This window comes from Marmota marmota, unplaced genomic scaffold (genome assembly GCF_001458135.2).
Source record: "Marmota marmota marmota unplaced genomic scaffold, marMar, whole genome shotgun sequence".
Classification (NCBI taxonomy): domain Eukaryota; kingdom Metazoa; phylum Chordata; class Mammalia; order Rodentia; family Sciuridae; genus Marmota; species Marmota marmota.
The window spans coordinates 50040019-50059151 of NW_025999977.1; the positions used below are offsets into that span (position 1 = coordinate 50040019).

A 19133-nucleotide genomic window follows, 5' to 3' on the forward strand; every position below is an offset into this window, starting at 1 on the left:
GGGGTCTGAGCTGGACCTGGAGGAAGGGTAGATTCTCACTAGGCAGCCAGGCCGTGGGGGACCCTTACAGTGGAAGAAAGGCACAGAGGCCCCTTTTATGCATTAAGCAGGGTGGTATGATTGAGGTGAAGAATTAGACTTTAATGTTAATTAGCATTTGATGATCTTGAATGTTCTACATAGTTCAGATTTTTATGCTGTTGCCCGTTTGCCTTGCCACTGAAGGTTTTTTTGAGCAGGGCAGCAATGTGAACAAAGTGATGTTTTATGTTGGTTATTCTGACTGTAATATAGAAAACTTGTGTTTATAACACTTATTACTTCAGTGTTTCTGATCCATAGATGTCAAAGTGACCAGGAAAATCAGGAAGTGCTGAAGGTAGGGGTTGAAATGCTGCTTGTGGAATGTAGTTGTTATTACATTCTCTGCTGGTGTCTGTCACTCTGACACCCTCTCTTTTGGTCATAGAAAGCACACTGATGAATTTCTCCTGGAATTGTACTTTTCTCCCTGCCATCTTGCTCCCTCCCTCTCCCTCTTCCCCCTCTTTGCTCTCTTTTTAACCTGCTGTTCTTCACTTTGTTCTGTTTAGGGGCAAGAATTTGGTGGTGCTTATCAAATTGGAACTGCAGCCAATGAAGATCTAGAAAAACAAGGGTGTCATCCCTTTTATGAATCGGTCATCTCTGATCCCTTTGTCAATGGGGTAAGGACAGTGAGCCTAAGAAAACAGATTTACTGTCAAGCTATTGAAGATAGTATAAAGAAAAGCTAAAACTTTCCTGAAAATAAACTTCTTTGACTTTATTCTTCCTTATTCACTGCTTTTATATGATTCATTCTGTATATATTATGACCTATGAAATGAAAATCTATTTAAGACGTTAGATACAATAATATGCATTAGTGATAAATTATTATTCAGGTCAGCAGTAGCCATAAACTCCTTCCCCTGTGATTTCTAAGAATGTGGAATTAGAAGAGACCCTATTAAATGGTGAAGTTGCTGCTTTTGTCTAGGCTGCAGTGACCTATGACACCTACCAGCATGCCCCAGCAGAAAGCTTTGCGGAAGTTCTGCTGAGAACTGGGAAACTGGCAGAGGCTAAAACTGAAGAAGTATTTCCAACTACAGAAGGTAAGAAAGGATGTTCTAGTTTCATTTATTTCAAACACTTACTGAGAACCCACTGTTTTCTGGATACTTGTTCATACTGAGAATTTTAAAAAGATAAACAGGTATAATTCCTATGTTTAGGTTGCTGATTATGTAAAATGGTTCTCATCATGTATGGTATGCAGTGCTCAATATTCGGTTTGGCTTTTTATCCTTCATCAAATGTGGATCTATATTTGATATTAAGCATTTTCTGCACGGTGGCATATCTTTCCACATAGAATTCTTGGAAAAGAATGAAATGTATGTAAATTTACCAAAGACACTTGTACTTTTTTTCCTCGTTAGCCTTCTTACTACCTTTTCTTGACTGTAGTCTTCCAGTTACCTCTCTCACTGCTCTGCCATCTTGGTGAGTACCTTAAAGGCCACTGGAGCACCTATTCCAGGCCATTAGTGAGGAAGAAAGAGGTGAGGAGGGAGAAATGGTTCTCTTGGAAGTCCTATTCAGTTTCTACCTCCGTGTTACTGGTCACCTCTAACTGCCAGTGAGCCTTGGAAGTGCCATCCAGTGCCCTCTGGGCTAACTGGCACACTAGTATGTAAATTAAATTCAAGAAAACTTATTGTGGAACAGCTTGCTGTTTTCCTGAAAGTCTGATACTACAATTATTTTGTTTGTTTGTTTGATCCAGGGGCACTTAACCACTGAGTCACATCCCCGGCTCTTCTTTTTTATTTTGAGGCAGGGTCTCATCAAGTCACTGAGGCTAACTTTGAGCTTGGTGATCCTCCTGCCCAGCCTCAAGCTACTAGGATTAGATGTACAGGTGTACACCACCATGCCTAGCCTATAAGTTATTTTTAAATAATTATTTTCTTTAGTCAAAATTTGTATGCCCCTGGGAAGAGGAGTCACAAATACCACTTTCCCATATACTATATAAATCCTTAGAATACCAGAGGTTTTTATAAACTATACCATTTTTCTTCATTTCTGAGAAATGTTTTTCTACCTTCCATCATTCTTTAATCAGGGTATATAACATAGTTTATCACATTTATTTTTCTCTAAAAAGCTATTATTCATGATATACCTCACAGTTGATATTGAGTATATATGAAGAGTGTTTATTCACATAATTATTCATCATTACTTCTTGCTTTATGTTGTATGAAGTCAGTGGCTCATGGTCTGAAAACAATTGATAACAGGTAGTTCGTAAAGATAGAATATGAAACCTTAAGAAAATAATGGGTTGGATATGGGAATGTCATTTACTGATTGGCAAACATTGTGGCTATTGCCAGGGACCGAAGCAATAGCCAGTATGTCTGCATATTGCCCATATAATATTTTTATATATTATTTAGCTTGCTAATTGCTTATTGTGAATTCAAGTATCCCTTGTACAGAAGCATGCCTCACAAAAAGACCTGTGGACCTCTAGACCTGTGGTTAAAAGTCCGAAGAATGGATGCCTTCTTGGATTAGAAACTGATTCCCCTTCTCATTAAGCTTTCTGGCATTTTCCAGAGCTGTTTTTGGAGAAATTCTTAGAGTACTCAATTAGAATATCCAGGCAGGCATACATTTCTGGTTATTGGTCCTCTTTCTATAGGGCCCTTAGAATACTTGGCTATATTTGTTGTACTTGATCACTAATGATGAAGCTTTAAAATGATCTTGAAATATGAAGTAGATAGCAAGGTTTCCATGAGGAGCTGTGTGGTGTAGACAAAATATACTTGATGTCAGGAGATTCTCCTTGTCTTCCTTTGCTTACTGAAGAAATGGTTCTAGGCCCTGTCCTGGGAACTTAGGATATAAAGTGGAGGAAGACATTGTCCCTGTTTTCAAAGGGCTTACAGTAGAGGTGGGGAGGCAGATATATTTGTGTGTATTTGCTGTGACAGGCAGATGTGAGAGGCATTGGGACTATGGAGATCTGACAGCTGGAAGAGGTGGTGTAAGGGTAGGTGATGTTTGGCTTGGGTTTGGAAGGTTGAATAGGAGTTAAGTAGATGAGAAAGCATAGAAATCGAGATGGGTAAGAGGGAGAAAGAGGATGTTTTACAAACGGGAAAATTTACTAAAGAAGATAAAACAATGTGATTTTTCAGAGATTTGGAAATTATTCTAATACCTCAATAGAGTGGGCAAACAGCAAAGAAATGAGGTGAAAGTAGGCTGAGAAGAAATATGAAACCTCAAATGGCAATCAGTTAAACATTCTGATGGAGCCCTCTGCTGGGAGCTATAGGGATTTCAAACAGAAAATTATTATTGTATTTCAATTCCCTTATGCATTAAATGGCTTAACAACTCAGTTGTTCCGTTCTGGACCATGTTCTCTTATGATGTCTTGGCAGGGCCTAGTCTTATGTACCTGTGCTTAGGTTAGTCCCGAATCTGCTACAACTGTGCAATTCAGTTAATCCAGATGTTATTTTACCTTTTTTTCAAGACCAATCTAATAGTTCCTCCTAGTTACACATTAGAATCACTTAGGCAATTTTTAAGAAATATTGAAACCCTGGGGTCCATTGTAGATAATTCATTTCACAATCTGTAGAGTTGAGCCTACATAGCAAATATTTTTTAGAGTACCTCAGGCTGACCATTTGTGAAACCATAGTTTCACTTAAGGTATTGGATTCTCCCCACCCATAATATCTCCATTCTTCAAACATCTATCCTTTCTCTCTTTCCTGGCAGCATAGAGATAGTGTCTTTCACATCCCTGGTCTCTTCGACCTGAGACTTAATCCCTGAGTACCATTTCTGCTTCTAACACTTCTGCCAGACCTGTGAGGATTTTCAGTGTGATAAGTGCAAAGTAAATGTTTCTCCACAGTGATGAGAATAAGTAGGGTGTATACTGTGGTGGCTCGGCCAGTGAACTGAGCATGTGCTCCTGGTTAATCTAAATGCGCGTATGTGTACTCCTCTTGGTCTGTGGGATTTTAAAGGGAGTACAGGAATTTTCTGTGTGCTTCTGTGTTTTTTCAAGTTATCTTTTTCCTGACAATCAGATTTTTATGTTCCTTTAGGGAAAAGAATCCAAGTCTGTTAATGAATTTTTCAGAATGTCAAGTATTATTAAATAGAAAAAAAATATTTTCAGAATTAAGAAGATATATATTATATATATACCATTAATATGCTATGTATATTGAATATAGAGGTGATTTTAGTAATCATCTGTGGCCAGGTATAATGGCACATGCCTGCAATCCCAGCGATTCAAGAGACTGAGCCAGGAAGATCACAAATTTGTGGCCAGTGTCAGTAACTTAGCAAGACCCTGTCTCAAAAAATAAAAAGGGCTGGGGTTATAGCTTAGTGGTAGAGTGACCTTGGGTTCAATCCCCAGTACTACCAAAAAATGAAAAAAATAATAATTATCTCCTTTATTTACATTTGGGTTTATTATTTAGGAAGCATTTTCATATATACGATCTTTTGATAACACTAATCTAGAACACACATATTTGGCTATTTTATAACATCAAATATTTGTCGGAAATGCAGTAGAATTGAAGAGTGATATATATAATGCCCAAGGGTAGAATAGTGACTGAGGCTCCTGTGCCTTCATTCTCCCATCGGTTTTCTTTAACCATTCATCTGTTGGTTGGGAAGGGCTCTGACCTAGGCATGCAGCTGTAGAGATTAAAGGTCTGTGACCTTGTGTGGGAGGAAAAAAATGCCCTGGGATAATTCAACAGCATTTGTATTAGGATTAGGGAGTCAAGTGGAGGGTGGCACATTTGATGTCTTAGAGCAGCTGGAACATTGTGAACTCAGTGTGGCCAGAAATTCAGCAGGCCCAGTGTTGGAGAATAGATATATATATATATATATATAAAACTTGTTCAGAAGGGAAAATAACAGGCAGAGACCTTAAACATTTGACAGTTATCAGATAAGTTTTCTTTCTCTGCATTGTATTAAAATTTAGAATTCACAAAGATGAAAAAATTCTACACTGAACTTCCATAGACCCTCCATTTAGATCCTACAATTTGTATTTACCATACGTATTATACTCCCACCCCCTCCCCACCCACCAAATCTAATTTATTTCATGTTTTTAATCAGTTAATATTTATTACTTTCATGTGAGATAAAATTTATAAACAGTGCAATACAAAAATCTTAATTGTTTGACTATTTAAGTTCCCATAGCACCTTTCTACTCCTCACCCCATCAAGATGCAGCCTGTTACTATCATGGACTCTTCCTAGTAAGCATCCATTCCATTCTCCCTACAAGTCAGCCCACGTTTCGATTTTTTCCCCACTGTAGGTTAATTTTGACTGTTCTAGACTTCAGGTAGTGTTTTATGTAAAACAAAGATTTTTAAATTCACCTATGTTGCATCTATCAGTAGGTGTTTGCATATTTCATTTTTAATTTAGTAGTATTTCATTGTAGATAAATGAGTTTATCTTTTCTATTTAAGGATGCTGGGATTGTAGCAGCATAACTGTTATGAAAGCTGCTTTGCACTCTCTGGTACCACTGTTTTGTGAACATATCCTTTTCTTTTAGGATGGAATTTCTTAGTCAAACATTGTGCATTTGTTTAGTTTTATTAACTACTTTCTTTCTAGCTGTTGTGATTTTTCTGGGCTCTGGTTTTCTATTTGAGTTTTACTTGCCCAATATGGAATGGATAGTGGCTTGCCCTCAGGTCAGAAGCTGTAAAAATGGAAAACTTACCAGTGCCATTCATTCTTCCAAATGGCAACTACCTTAAATTTTCTGTCTGCTTTTGATACCTCCCAGTGCTTTCTGACACCTGTTTTTTTTAAATACTATAGTCTACTTTTCATTTGCAGGAGGGCTCTTTAACAGAGAACCTGGTCATGGAAGCATTTAAATAGTTACTGGTCTGGTCACTGTGGTTCCTCAGATGACTGAGGGTTAAACTCAGAGTTGTAGTTTTCTAGGAAGAGGAATAGAAAGCCCAGATGCCTTTTTTCCTAGGATTACTTCCAAGGAGTCAATTTATGAATAAAGCCTTGCCTAGTGCAAAGAATTCTGGACATACTCCAACTTGCTTGGGCAGTTAAAATAGATGTCAAGAGTCTCTCGGGAAATGGACCCTAGGTATATTCAGGTGGAGAACTCTGTCAGCCAGCAGCAGGCTTGAAGTGAGAATTTAAAGAACACATGGCCATTTGGTAGTGACTGAAAATTACAATTGTGTGTATTGCATGATCCAGTAATTCTGCTTTTAGGAATTTACCTTATGAATTTGTTCACACACATTAAAAATAAAAAGGACGTTTGTTCATGATAATAGCGTAAGAATTGTCAATATCCTGGTAACTACTGCTAGGGAAAGATGCCAGTCTTATTTTGATATCTTGTTTCATGTTAGAACACCTTTCTAAGTTTGGTCAATTTACATAAGTTTCCAAGTTCGTGTTAAAAATTCAAGATAATGTTCTTTGAGCATTTTTTTAAGCTAATTCAAAGTACCTATCTTGTGTCTGGTTCACCAGAGAAGATAGTTCAAATTTATGGGTATTTTTGTTCTCTAATAATTTTGTTCTTGTTATATACAGCAAAGACATGAGCATAGGCAGAGCTTAGATACCATATTAATTTGCTTGGCACATAGTGTAGGGACAGTGGCAATTAAAAGCACAAATTGTTTGGCTCATATTAATGGAACCCTTAAATGACAAATAATAAAATTTACTTTTATTTTTTAGGGAGTGGGAAACTAGTGAAGAGTTTGGTTTTGTTTTAAGCTGGAGAATGACAGTTTTTGAAATTTTAAAATTAATTTGGATCTGCTGTGTGAAAAGGGGATTGGAAAAAGACCAAAGGTACTATATAGAGTTAGGTTGGGAGGTTGTTAAAGAGTCCAATGTATAAACAATGAAAAGCTAACCTTGAGTCTATGGGAGTGGAAATAGAAAGTATGTGTGCAAGTTCTCTGGAAGTGATTCAGCAGGATTTGTCCATGTGGGGAGAAAAGGAAGAAGTCCAAGAAGACTCTGGAATCTGAGCTTGGCTTACTGGGACAGCGCAGTACACTATTTCAATAATTTGAAAGATTGGGTAATGAATGATTAATCTGGGTCAGGCCTAGCGACACAAGCCTGTAATTCCAGCGACTCAGGACTGTGAGGCAGGAGTATCATCACATGTTTGAGTTCAGCCTAGGCAATGTAGTGAGACCCTGTCACAAAATAAAAAAATGAAAAGGGCTGGGAATGTGGCTCCAGTGGCAGAGCACTGCTAAGTTCAATCCACAGTACCACACCAAAAAAATGATGAATTTGTGAAAAATTTGAGTGGCAGCCATGTCCAATAAATAGTTGGTAATGTTGGTCTTGTGAGATGGATTAAATATAGAAAGAAATTGAGAAAATAGACCAAGGTGCTGTAGAAGTTAAGAATGTAGTTGAGACCTGCAGGAGAGAGAACCTTAAGTGGGACTCGAGAGTGATAGAACAATGGAATACCCTCAGTGAGCACTTGTAGTGGGAGGGGAAAGGAAAAGAAGCATGGGGTATGGGGAGAAAGAGGATCTGGCCACACACAGAGGATTACTTGAGCATACGTGCAGGAGAATTAATATTTTGGAAGCCCAAGGAGCAGCTATCTAAGAGTGTCTAGTTCTCCAATGACATGTGAGAAAAGAGGAAGGTCACTGAGTTTGGCAACCTTTAGGAGCAATATCAATTGGATTTTGGGACAGAAGGACTTGGAAAAAGAATGAGTGTCATAGTAGTGGATACAGTGGGCCAGATCATTCATTTAGAAAGTTTAGCAGGTAAAGAAAGGAGACTGTTGCTGCAACCTCTCTGCCATAGCCATTAATTCAGAAATCTGCAAGGGGTGATGGGGGATTGAGAAAAGACGATCATGTATATAGAGAAAGGTGGGACACTGTACTCTAATGGAGGAACAGTGACCCAGAGCTACCTCAGCACGTTTATTATATAGGTTTTATCATCAAAAGGTTATTTTTTTGGAAAGTTTCTGCAAAGCAGGTAGACTGAGGGACACAGCACTGGTGAGACATTAGATTTTTTTAAGTTCAGAATTCTCCATCCCTAGGAGATGGTATCTGAGTTCAAGGTCCCAACTGATAGAACTCTGTGCCTTTGCACAGTTTCCTCAGGCTGGGTGTCACCATAGCAACTGAGCAATCTTGACCTGTACTTTTACATGGGAAGTTCTTAGTGCAAACGCAGCCATGAGGCATAGTCAGAGATCATGATCCAGGTCACTGCTCTGCTGAATTTGTTAGAATGGCTAGTTTCCAAGGGAAGAATTATTTTTCTTTTATGCAGTCCTAAACATATATACTTATGTATTAAATATATATATATATGTAACACACACAAACACACACACACACACACACACAGAGAAAACCGCAACTTCTTCCATGGACAATGTTTGAGGAGTAGCTAATTCACATAATTGAGTGCTTTGTGAGAAGCTGCTAAGTAACAATAAATGTAATAATTACAAAATAACAAAAAATGCAGTAACAGAACTGCATCAGTTAATCATGTGTTACTCTTTAAGCCTGCCATCTCTTCTGAGTGAAAGTAATCTTCCTGCTTAAATGCAGTTGTTTATTCATTAGTAATTATGATTTATATGAAATAGAAGTATTACCTTTGTTACCACTGTGGTGGTTGTTAATGGAATAACCTATTATCAGTCATTTTCAGGGGCAAATCAGATGTGTCCTAAATAAAATTTTTGCTTTCTCAAGTCTTTTGTTTATGGAGGGAGGAAGGGAATCTACTGGGTGCTGTCTACATGCTAGAGAGCTGATGTGCACTTTAAAGTGTTTCCCTCATTTAATCCTTATTTACACATGAGGCAAAAAAATGCCAAAACCCAATACCCAAGGTGCTATGAAAACCAGTAGGGTCTTTGTAACTTGTGTGGCCTCAAAACTTGAACTAAATTGATGTGAGTCTATTCATAGCCTTTGCCTATCCTACTTAGTATGAGTGTTCAAATATTTTGCAACAGAAATATTAATGTCTTTGATTACTGGGTTCTTCCAGATCACTCTGATGACATTGTCATGTAATATACAATATGTGTATGACATAACCTTCTGATGTCCAAAACATTCCAAATGCTGAAACTCAAATCTTAGGACTTTATAGTTCTGAATATGTTTTTTCCTCCTGGTGATAGTTACAGACAGTTGGAGCTCTGGGAATACAAGGTTAAAGGAATAATTCTGTAAAGTGAGCCCATTGTGCTAGCCCTTGACATAACTGTCTTCTAAAAAACAAATCACCTACATCCTTGCCTGCCTTAAGTCAGTAGGATATGTTACATTTCTTAGCAAGCACCCTGTTATCTGAAGGAGAAATGCAGACCCGAAATGATCATGAGAAGCATACAAGTGATTCTTTAAGAGTGGGGTGGAGGGTACTTTTGTAACCCTTACACAGATTAGATCCCAGAACTCAAGGAGAGAGGGATAATTTTCTCTAACCAAAGAAATCTATGAGAACAGATTCCAATTAGAACTGGTCAGCATGGGCCAAAGTGACCTAGAGTTGTTATGCACACAGGGGACCTGAAACGCTGCTATTGTATAGCTGGCAGCCAAGAGTCAAGAGGTAGACCTGAGGGGGACTCTGTGAAAACTCCCCTGTAACCCCCCAGTAAAATATGAGGGCCAAAGAGGTCTGCCATACACTCTCTCGAGCATGTCCCCTTTTCCCGTCCTTTCTAATGAACTCATGCCTGCTACTTTGAGTCACATGCCTGAACTCTTTGTGGCATGATCATAAGAACAGTGAGGACTTCCTGGCAGGCCTTTGCTCTGGAGCACTGGTATATCATTCTACCGGATTTTGTTGGCCAGAAATTCATTGTGTGTTCATAGGTTTTGTCTGAGTGGTTGTTCTAAAATGCTGGGGATTTTGTTTTTCTTCAGTTATGGGGGGAGACACAGGCATGGAAATGATTGTTAAAATGTAAGAGATTGATACTAAGATTCCCAAAATAGGAGGCATGGTATACTACACATGGGGAAACCTGGGTGGGTCAAAGGCAGAAGGAGCCAGGGGAAAGCATACAGAAAGCCTCAATTGTGGTTTTCATGGAGGGAATGGGTTTAGCCTGGTAGACAAGCTTGGGCAAGTTTGATTGGACAGTATGGCTAATTTGGGCATCTCTAAGCTTACATGGGTAGTCTCTAGCTGGTTTACTGGTACTTACTCCAGGTGTTAGGACAGATTAATGCTGCCTGGAATATAAAACACTACCTAGAGGAGGGTTCAGAGTATGGGCCCTGAATTGATTTCCATGTCAAAACTGCTCACAGATGAGTTGTTTATTCTCTCTAGCAATTAGCCCTGAGAGGGTACTTCCTCCAGGATTACCTTCTCCAGGTCAAAGCACCATGAAATAGAAAAGTGAAAGGCATGATTCACACAGTGGTGTGTATGACGTCTGTATGGGTGTTATTGACTGGGAACACACATTTGTATCTTCACTGCTTGGTGACAGTGACCCTTTTAGGCAGCTCTCTGAGGGTGATTTTTGTCAGGAGTTTGAGCTCCTGGAAATTTTCTTCCTGTCTTCCTTAGCTTGCTATAAACTTTGTATTCATTTATATATATTTAAGAATATTTTTGACCATTTTGTGAGTGTAGTCGTGATGTAGTGTAACTGTAAACTTGCTGGAATTTAGGTATTTGGAGTCTTCCCTTTAAGAATAACTCCTGTAAACATTTATTCTGACTGTGTGTTATCATTACTTCGTTGCTTTTGGTGGCGGGGGGAGATGTTGCTTTTGTTTTTCATTGGGTTGTTTTATTTTGAAATTTGTTGGTTCTCTAGCATATTTTTCAGACTACCCCTTGAGGGTGCATTGGTTTTCAGAAACAGCCATATACACATTAATTTGTAGAAAAATTGAGTTGATGTGATAATAGAAAAGATGTGACGAATACATTGTCAGTAATGGAACTTAATTTCCCAGGTGGGTCTGAGATTGGGTCTAACCACAACTCTAAGAAAGGAGCTGGAGAGCAGCTACCTGAAATAGGGACTCCTTTGAAGAGATGGTCCTAATTTAGATAAATGGGTTCAGATATACTTTTTGAAAACTGTTTTTATGCTTGAAGAATGAAAATATCTAAATAAGATGGAAGTGGAAAAAAAACTAGGTGAAGTAGGTTGAATAGTCCTGCTGTCAGGCTCTTGAGAGAAGATTGTTGGAATGCTTTTGTTGCAATTGCTCTTTCTTTCACTTATCTTATGGAATACAGTAACAGAGTTATTGTTAGACACTTTTTTTTTTCCAAATAAAAATTCTATTAGTAAAAATTGAGCTCAAGGATGAAGGGAGTGGCAGTGGGGGGGGGAGGGTTGGCACGCTGCATTGCCCGCTGATGTGAGAGTCATAACTAGGTGCTTTGGGAGAGAAATGAGTTGGGAAAGTTTGGAAAGGGAAGGAAGGCAACCTCCCCTCCATGCAGGAGTACCACAGTCCTGGGTACAGAGTGTTCCAGAGAGAACAAAAGCCTTCAGTGAGTGCTTGGAGCAACTCTTCTTTGGATTTCATAAGTTTTTCCATTAATGTCCTCCTTCTGCTCCAGGAGTCAATCCAGGGAACTGTACTGCATTTCTTTGTCTCATCTCCCCAGTTGCCTTTGTTCTATGACAGCTTTTCAGTTTTGTTTTTCATGCCTTCAGTAGTCTCAAGGAAAACCAGCCAGGCATCCTTTAAGAATTTTGCCTCAATCTGGCTTTGTCTGATTTTCTTATGATTAGACTGGAGTTATGGGTTTGGGAAAGAATTGCACAGACACAAAGCATATTCTTGTTACATAATCTAATTATTGTTTAAATCATCAAATTTTGTCTAGATTAAGATCTAGATTAGCTTTAAGAATTCTAAAATGCTATGCTCATGTATTTTATAGGGCCACTGTAATTTTTTATGTAAATATTTCCAGTATTTTGAAATTTTGACCTATAGTTATACCCAAATGATAAGCAGGTAGGGAAAGTCCACACCAACAAACTCGTAAGCAAAGCACAAGACTGGTGTTCTTTTTGTGGAGTGTGAAGAGAAGTGTTGTTGGAAGGAACAAAATCAGGTTATAGTAATCAAAAGATTTATCCTACATTTGTATTCTCAGAGCTGTTTGACTGCACTGTACTCATATCATAACCCTCCATAGTAGCTGTCTTTAATGTACATTATCATACAGCATGGCCTGGGTCTTTACCGCCACGCTTACTGGCATCTTTACACTTAGACTGCAACAGTCACCCTGACAGGATTTCCTGGTGTATAAGTGACCGATGGCATACTTGTTTCCAGTTAGGCAAGATTATTATTCAGTGTTTCCCCCTCCCCCTCCTACTGGGGGTTGAACTCTGGGGCACTTGGCTACTGAGCCACATCCCCATCCCTATTTTGTTTAGAGACAGGGTCTCCCTTGAGTTGCTTAGTGCCTCTTTTGCTGAGCTGACTTTGAACTTGCAATCTTCCTGCCTCAGCCTCCCGAGCTGCTGGGATTACAAGTGTGTACTACTGTACCTGGCTATCTAATGGTTTTATGTGATCAGTTTAGATGGTGCTGAATAGATTTTCATAAAAGTTCTTAAAGAGTCCTCCTAAACTAAGTATCTGTTGCAATCACTAGGGCTCAAACCATGACACTTAGTGACTGTGGATGTCTTATGGATCCTCGAGCTCAATCATGCATTTTTTTTCTCTGCATTTAGTTCTTTTGCAGCTGGCAAGTGATGCTTTGCCAAATGATATGACCTTGGCTCTTGCATACCTCCTTGCCTTACCACAGGTAAGCCTGCCTTTTCCATTAAAGTAGTACTTAAAAGTGAGTAAACAGAAAATCTGTATTGGAGATTTTTATCAGTAAAATCGTTTATAAATATGCCATTTCCTTCTGGTGTTTCTTAAGTGCTGAAAGGACCCTAGTCAGTATCCAGACAATGAATCCTACAATGTAGCTTAAGTGTTGATATTTAAATACACTTTTACATGCATGGGATCTGCTTCATAGTACCTTCTGAGTTTTCATATCATCATGTTAGGTTGCCCAGCAGTTGGAGTTGGTGGGATAAGAACTTTATCAAAATCCAGGGCAGTGACTAGAAATGGAACAATTTAAATGATCTCTTTAATTTTCTTTCAACTGAGTTAATTATATCTTGTCCCTTCCTAGGTGTTAGATGCTAACAGGTGCTTTGAAAAGCAGTCCCACTCGGCATTGTCTCTCCAGCTAGCAGCCTATTACTACAGCCTGCAGATCTATGCCCGACTGGCTCCATGTTTCAGGGACAAGTGCCATCCGCTGTACAGGGTGAGTCCTCATGTTTTCCATGTTATTGATGAGAAAGTTCAAGCATTCCTAGAATAGTCAAAACATGTTTTTTTTCCCTTTGTATCCCAAATGCTTCCAAGTGGCAGACAGGCCTTGCCTTTTTTGTTAGACACAGTTGCTTTTCCAGGTATCAGTAAGAGGTAGAGCTTCTGATATTTATTATGAATACCAATTCTTTTCCCTAACTTTTCTTTCATTTATTTTCTAAGTACTTAATTAGGAGAGGCTAAATGAAGAATGGGCTTTTTAATTCACTGTTTCAAAGGAAGATGGCTATCTAATAAAGTAGGCCATGTAATATTTTGAGCCATATTGTACTTTGATTTATTTTAAAGCCAGAGGTATGACAATAGTAATTGTATAGATAGAATGTTGAAACATGTTATTCCCAAAAAAAAAAAAAAAAATTGTTAATTTCTGAGCAGAAGTATCTAACTATGACTCAAGATATATGTACCTTCTTTTGTAGATATAAAAGTTTTAACAGATGCTTATGGGAAGTTATAGCCATCCAAGTTTCCTTGTATAGACAAGTTTTAAAGATCAGCATTAGGAAATGATCTACTTTTTATATTGGATTATTTTAAGAAAATAAGTACTTAAAGAGTAGATAAGTAAACTTTCAAATCCACTAGACGCACAATCTACGATCCAAATTTTATTGAGGGAAGATTACCCTTTCTTGACCTAAAGCAGACAATAACTTACCTGCCACAGTCATCCAGAACAAATCTAAGAATTCTTACTCCAAGTGTCTGAACATATTCCTTTTGAATCCGTTTTTATTTAAGAGAAGAGGGACAGCCGGTTTGCTACCCACCATAGTTTAGTCTCCCAAGGACACTGTCATCATTTGGTGTGCATTGTTCTTAGGCATAGTTTTATTATCATGATTGTGTTTGGCCAGGAAATAGGAATGTTTTCTTCTTTTACTCAGTTGATGTATGACTTTATTGGGGGAATTTGATTTTTTTTTTTTTATAGCTGCTGCTACTTTGTTCAGTTACTTATTTCACTTGAAAACTTGATTTTTTTTTCCCCCCCCCAGAAGGTCAGGTTCTCAAAATATATCTGATTGAATTACCTCAGTGGAAAGCATGTGCTGAAATGAGGTCTTTCTCTTTCATTCCAATTTATGTCATTTATATAAAGCTACTACTTTGTGCATGGTGCCTGCTGTACCTTTCTTGAATATAGAGAATTGAAAGAACACCAGTCAGCTAGATTGTTGATCTCCTAGAGCATCTTGTACTTGCCACCCTCTCCTACTGGCTTGGTGCCTGACCTCAGTGACCTCGGCACTCACTGTCTGTGCATGTAAAGGAGTCATAGGAGCTGTGGATTAGAGTGGCAGCAAGAAGATATGCAAAAATTTCTTTAGAGAGACGTGTTAAGAGAGTGAGGAGATTTAGTGCCTCTCCATTTCTTTTCCTCTCTACCTCATGTCCTCACCCTAATTCAGTCTCATTTCTTTACCTAAACTCATGTCTACCTCTTACACATCACTTTGTGTTCTTCCTTCGTTTTCCTGTCTTCAGGCATGTTGTACTCTCTGCCCAAAGTGCTTTTCCCACCATGCCTTTGCTAAGCTAGTTGGTAGGTGCCTGACCAGTATAGCTTTCTTCAGTACTCCTAGGGTGAGGGGACTCCGTGTGCTTTGGCACTGCCTTATACTTGCCTCTGTCTTGGCACATATATGCTAGTTTTTGAGTTTTTCCTTTTCATCTCACTGGATAATGAGCTATTTGAGGATAGCGTTTGTCTTTCTTTATTGGGTTTCCCAATGCATAGAGCAGGACCTGGAATATAAATAGAAATGTTTACTGGGTAGGTGACTGAAAATTCATAGGTAATTCTACAGCACATACAAGATAATTGAATTTACATATTGTGTATTCATCAAATATTTATCTTGTGATTGCTGTGTGCCAGGAAGTGTTCTGGAAGAAGCAAGAGTGAACGAAGCATAGTGAGCCCTCCCCCTTTTAGGAATTACATTCTAAAGGCATCATAAACAGAAGAGGTGAATCAAATAGGTACTAAAACAAAAGCAAAGTGAAGTAGAAGAAGCTGCGATGTGCATGTGTGAAAAATACTATTTAAATAGGGTCCGGAAAGGCCTCAGTTGAGAAGATGACTTTGACTAAAGAAAAGGGGACATAAGCAATACTGTGCAGATACCTGAGGGAAGAACATTCCAGACAGGAATAAGCAGGACCAAAGGCACAGAAGGGTCACTTTTCTGTCATACGTACTGTATTATTTCTTGTAAGGTATTTGAGTTGATGTTTAAATTTTACTATATAAAATTCAAGGCCTAGAGGACTTGCCTGACCCTGGAGAAAAGTTATATACATGCAGACTGTGGTCAGCCTTTGTTAATGGCTATGTGGGGGCCCTTCTCTCTGGCCAAGAAAGATGTCAGAAAGGGCTGTGACAGCAACAGTTAGTTTAGGAGCAAGTTTGCGGGAGTTGCCAATGGACAGTACAAATATAAAACTAACCCTGAAGAGGTACTTGACTCTTTTAAGTTATTTTTTTCCACATTCATTCTGGTCTTTGATCCTTTGAGCAATCCCATTTTACAGAAAAGGAATCTTCTCTGGAGACAGTGATTCAGAAAACTGTGGCGACTTCTTTAGGTGCTCTGGTGGAAAGCACTGTCCTGTCATTGAGAGCTCTGACTCCAGGCTTTCCCAGCCTGTTGCTTGGATGTGCTGCCACTCTGGCTTTGTGGCAAAGGAGGCAGCGTCACTTTTTGTGGAGCTGAGTGATCTCTCTGGCATGCTAGTGTGTGGGTGATTTCTAGCAGGCTATTTTCATGAGTAGTTCTGAGTCTGGAGGTAAAACCGCAGCTCCTGTAAGTGACAGATAAGATCCTCAGTGAACTGGCTGGCTCTGCCTTGCCCTTCCAGGTGCTTTCCTGATGCAACCTCTTCTGAAGCTTATGTTTAGCTGTTCAAAACTTTTATTTCTCTGCATTTAAATCCTTCTGTGTGCCTCTGTGCATGCATATACAACCTGTACTGCAAGCTACCCGCTTCTTCCACACTCTATATGGATGAGTCAGCCCACAGGTGCTGCCTTCCTTGCCTCCACCACAGACTCCGGCCTTTTCCCCCTCTTTGCTGTTTGCATGTGCCCCAGGCAAGTAGTTCTTTTGGGATTTTATAATTGATGTGCATCTTACCTTATTTGAGTGTAGGAATACCACTGCCCCCTGTGTCCCCAGGACACTGTAGTTAAAAAGTGACCATTAATTGGCAAGTGAATAACTTCAGGAATCATATCAACTAAGTGTCGGGAAGCTCTTTAAGCTTTCAGATTTGTGGTTTTGAGTCCTGAACCTCTAGGGTTGAAAGGAAGTACAGGTAGGTATAATAGCTGGATGTTTGAAGAACATAAGAGTTTTCTGTTGACTGCCTGATGCCTCATTATTTGACTCTTTTCAGCATCTTCCTCTGCATAAAACTGCACTGCTGAGTTTGGAATTAAATATGACAAACTCCTGATGAATCATCTTGGAAATTGAAATCAAAGTGGTTTCAATTTGTTGCCTACGCATAATAACACCCAGTGGAGCTTAGCTTTCACTCAGTTGTCAGTTCAGCTTGTTTCTCATTCCACAGTCTTTTCACATTTTCTCTTTCCATCCCTGTCGTTATGTGCTGTGGGGATGCTAACTGAGGTTGATAGAATGTGCAGGAGTTCTGGTACCAGGCCTGGGCATCATGCAGGGCAGCAGCGTCCTGAGCCAGCCACAGAGGCCTTGGAACTTGGCAGCTTTGTGAGAGGATCTTTGGGGGCAGTGCACCTCACCTGCATTTTTCTTTGTGGTTTTATATGATGATGATTGGCAAATGGTCAGTAGGAAATCATTTTCTCTACTAACCTTTGCCCTAATTAACTGATTTTTATATTAAAGAAATGATACGCACATGACCAAAACATGCAAGTGGTTAAAATGATATACAATAGTTAGTGTTTCTTTTTTGTATCTATTAAAAAACATTTTATGGCTATACATATTTATACAACTATTTTTAGGTGAATATGAGTAAACCATGCATATTGTACTATACCTTGATCTTTTTTTCACTTACAGCTCACCTTTATAGTTATTATAAATGTATCTTCAAATACAATCTTTCTAGCATTCTTTTAAGTCTTTAAGTTTTCAAAAGATGAAAATGGAAACAAATTTTTTAGTTTATAGGCTAGGGAAGCAAACACAGCAGTGATGAAATTCAAAGCTTTTTGGTAGACTATTTCTAAAATGTGTTTTTTTAAGTTACTAATTGAAAATACTAAGTAGAAAATTATCTCAAGCAAAATAATAGTCCTAAAGCGGAAATGTACCACCTGAATAAAACTTCCTGAAAAATATTACCAAATCATTGAGCATTATGTTGTCACGAATATTTATGTATATTTTGTTTTTACAGCGATTTGACCATATTCTTTAAATAAATAAATTTTATTCAAAACCCTGAACTGCATTGCCAGATTTTTTTGGGGGGGGCGGGGGGTATAAACTAATCTAACTCTTCACACTTTACTTTTTAAATTCCTGATGGTTTTTATGCTATTAGTCTTTACTGTGAAGTTTTGCAATATCATTGTGAATACTGAATATTTCAAAGCTACCTATGCAGTCCTTCACAATCTTCTCGGGGACTAAAACTTTCATACTTGGGAATCAGCATCTTATGAATCATGTCATTGTCTTGGGAGAGGACAAGAGGAACAGAAGTTTAAATGTGTTCTATACACCAGAGACCCTTGAATGACGGCCAGTATGAGGCCAAGTAGAACACTCGTGGAGACCTGGTCAGTTGGTGTGGAAGCAGTGACAGGAGGCCAAGGAGCCAGCTGCAAGACTACAGCTGTAGGTGCCTCAAGTGCAGAGTGGGTATCTGGGGAAATAGGACCAGTTGTTCCCCTCTCACTGCTGGTTGCTGTGAGGGTTGAGTGAGAATCTTAGGGAATGCTTCAGAAGCTTGAGATGCTGTGCACTTGGGTAGCGCGTGGAGATGTGAGCTGAAGTACTGGGTTAAGAGGGGATTCTTGAATTATTTTAAGGAAAGTGGTGATACAAGCTCGGGAAATTTTTAGTAAAATTTGGATTGAATGTTTGAAGCAATCATAACCAAATTCCTTGAGGAAGAGGTAGAAAGATTGTGGCAATAATAAAATAACTGGCGGAGGTAGCTAGGACTTACTACATGCTTATCCACCCAGTCTTATTTCTTATGAGAACTCTTGAAGCGGAAAACTAGATGCTTAGGAGGGAAATACGAGCAATCTAGGCCTTTGCTTCCAATTCTTTGATTCCCCTCATACCTAATTTTACTTAGAAGCCTTGGTGAGAAACTATCTTTTCTCCTTAGTATTATTTTACACCATAAATTGAAGTACCTGAAAACCTTCCTATGCACTTAAAAAATACTTATTAATCCATAAATTGTCAGCCATTGGAAGCCTGCTGTCAGAGAATTAAAGGAATAACCCTGTTCACCTCCATAAGATAATCTCAAAAGGAAGCATATCAGACAGGTAATTGAAAGTGCTTTTCTTGTTCATGATTCTAATAGTGTTCTTCTACTTAGAGAAGAATATAGGTCTTTCAAACAGAGATA

At 38.7% G+C, this 19133-nt stretch overlaps 1 protein-coding gene across 1 annotated transcript in view; it reads left to right on the forward strand.

Annotated features, from left to right (window-relative positions):
* Positions 1–19133, forward strand: part of Nbas (NBAS subunit of NRZ tethering complex) — a 351187-nt gene that overhangs the window by 214337 nt on the left and 117717 nt on the right. The window contains 4 exon segments of the mRNA XM_048804961.1: positions 594–707; positions 1022–1139; positions 12875–12951; positions 13336–13473. Coding sequence (XP_048660918.1) covers positions 594–707; positions 1022–1139; positions 12875–12951; positions 13336–13473 — 447 coding nt within the window.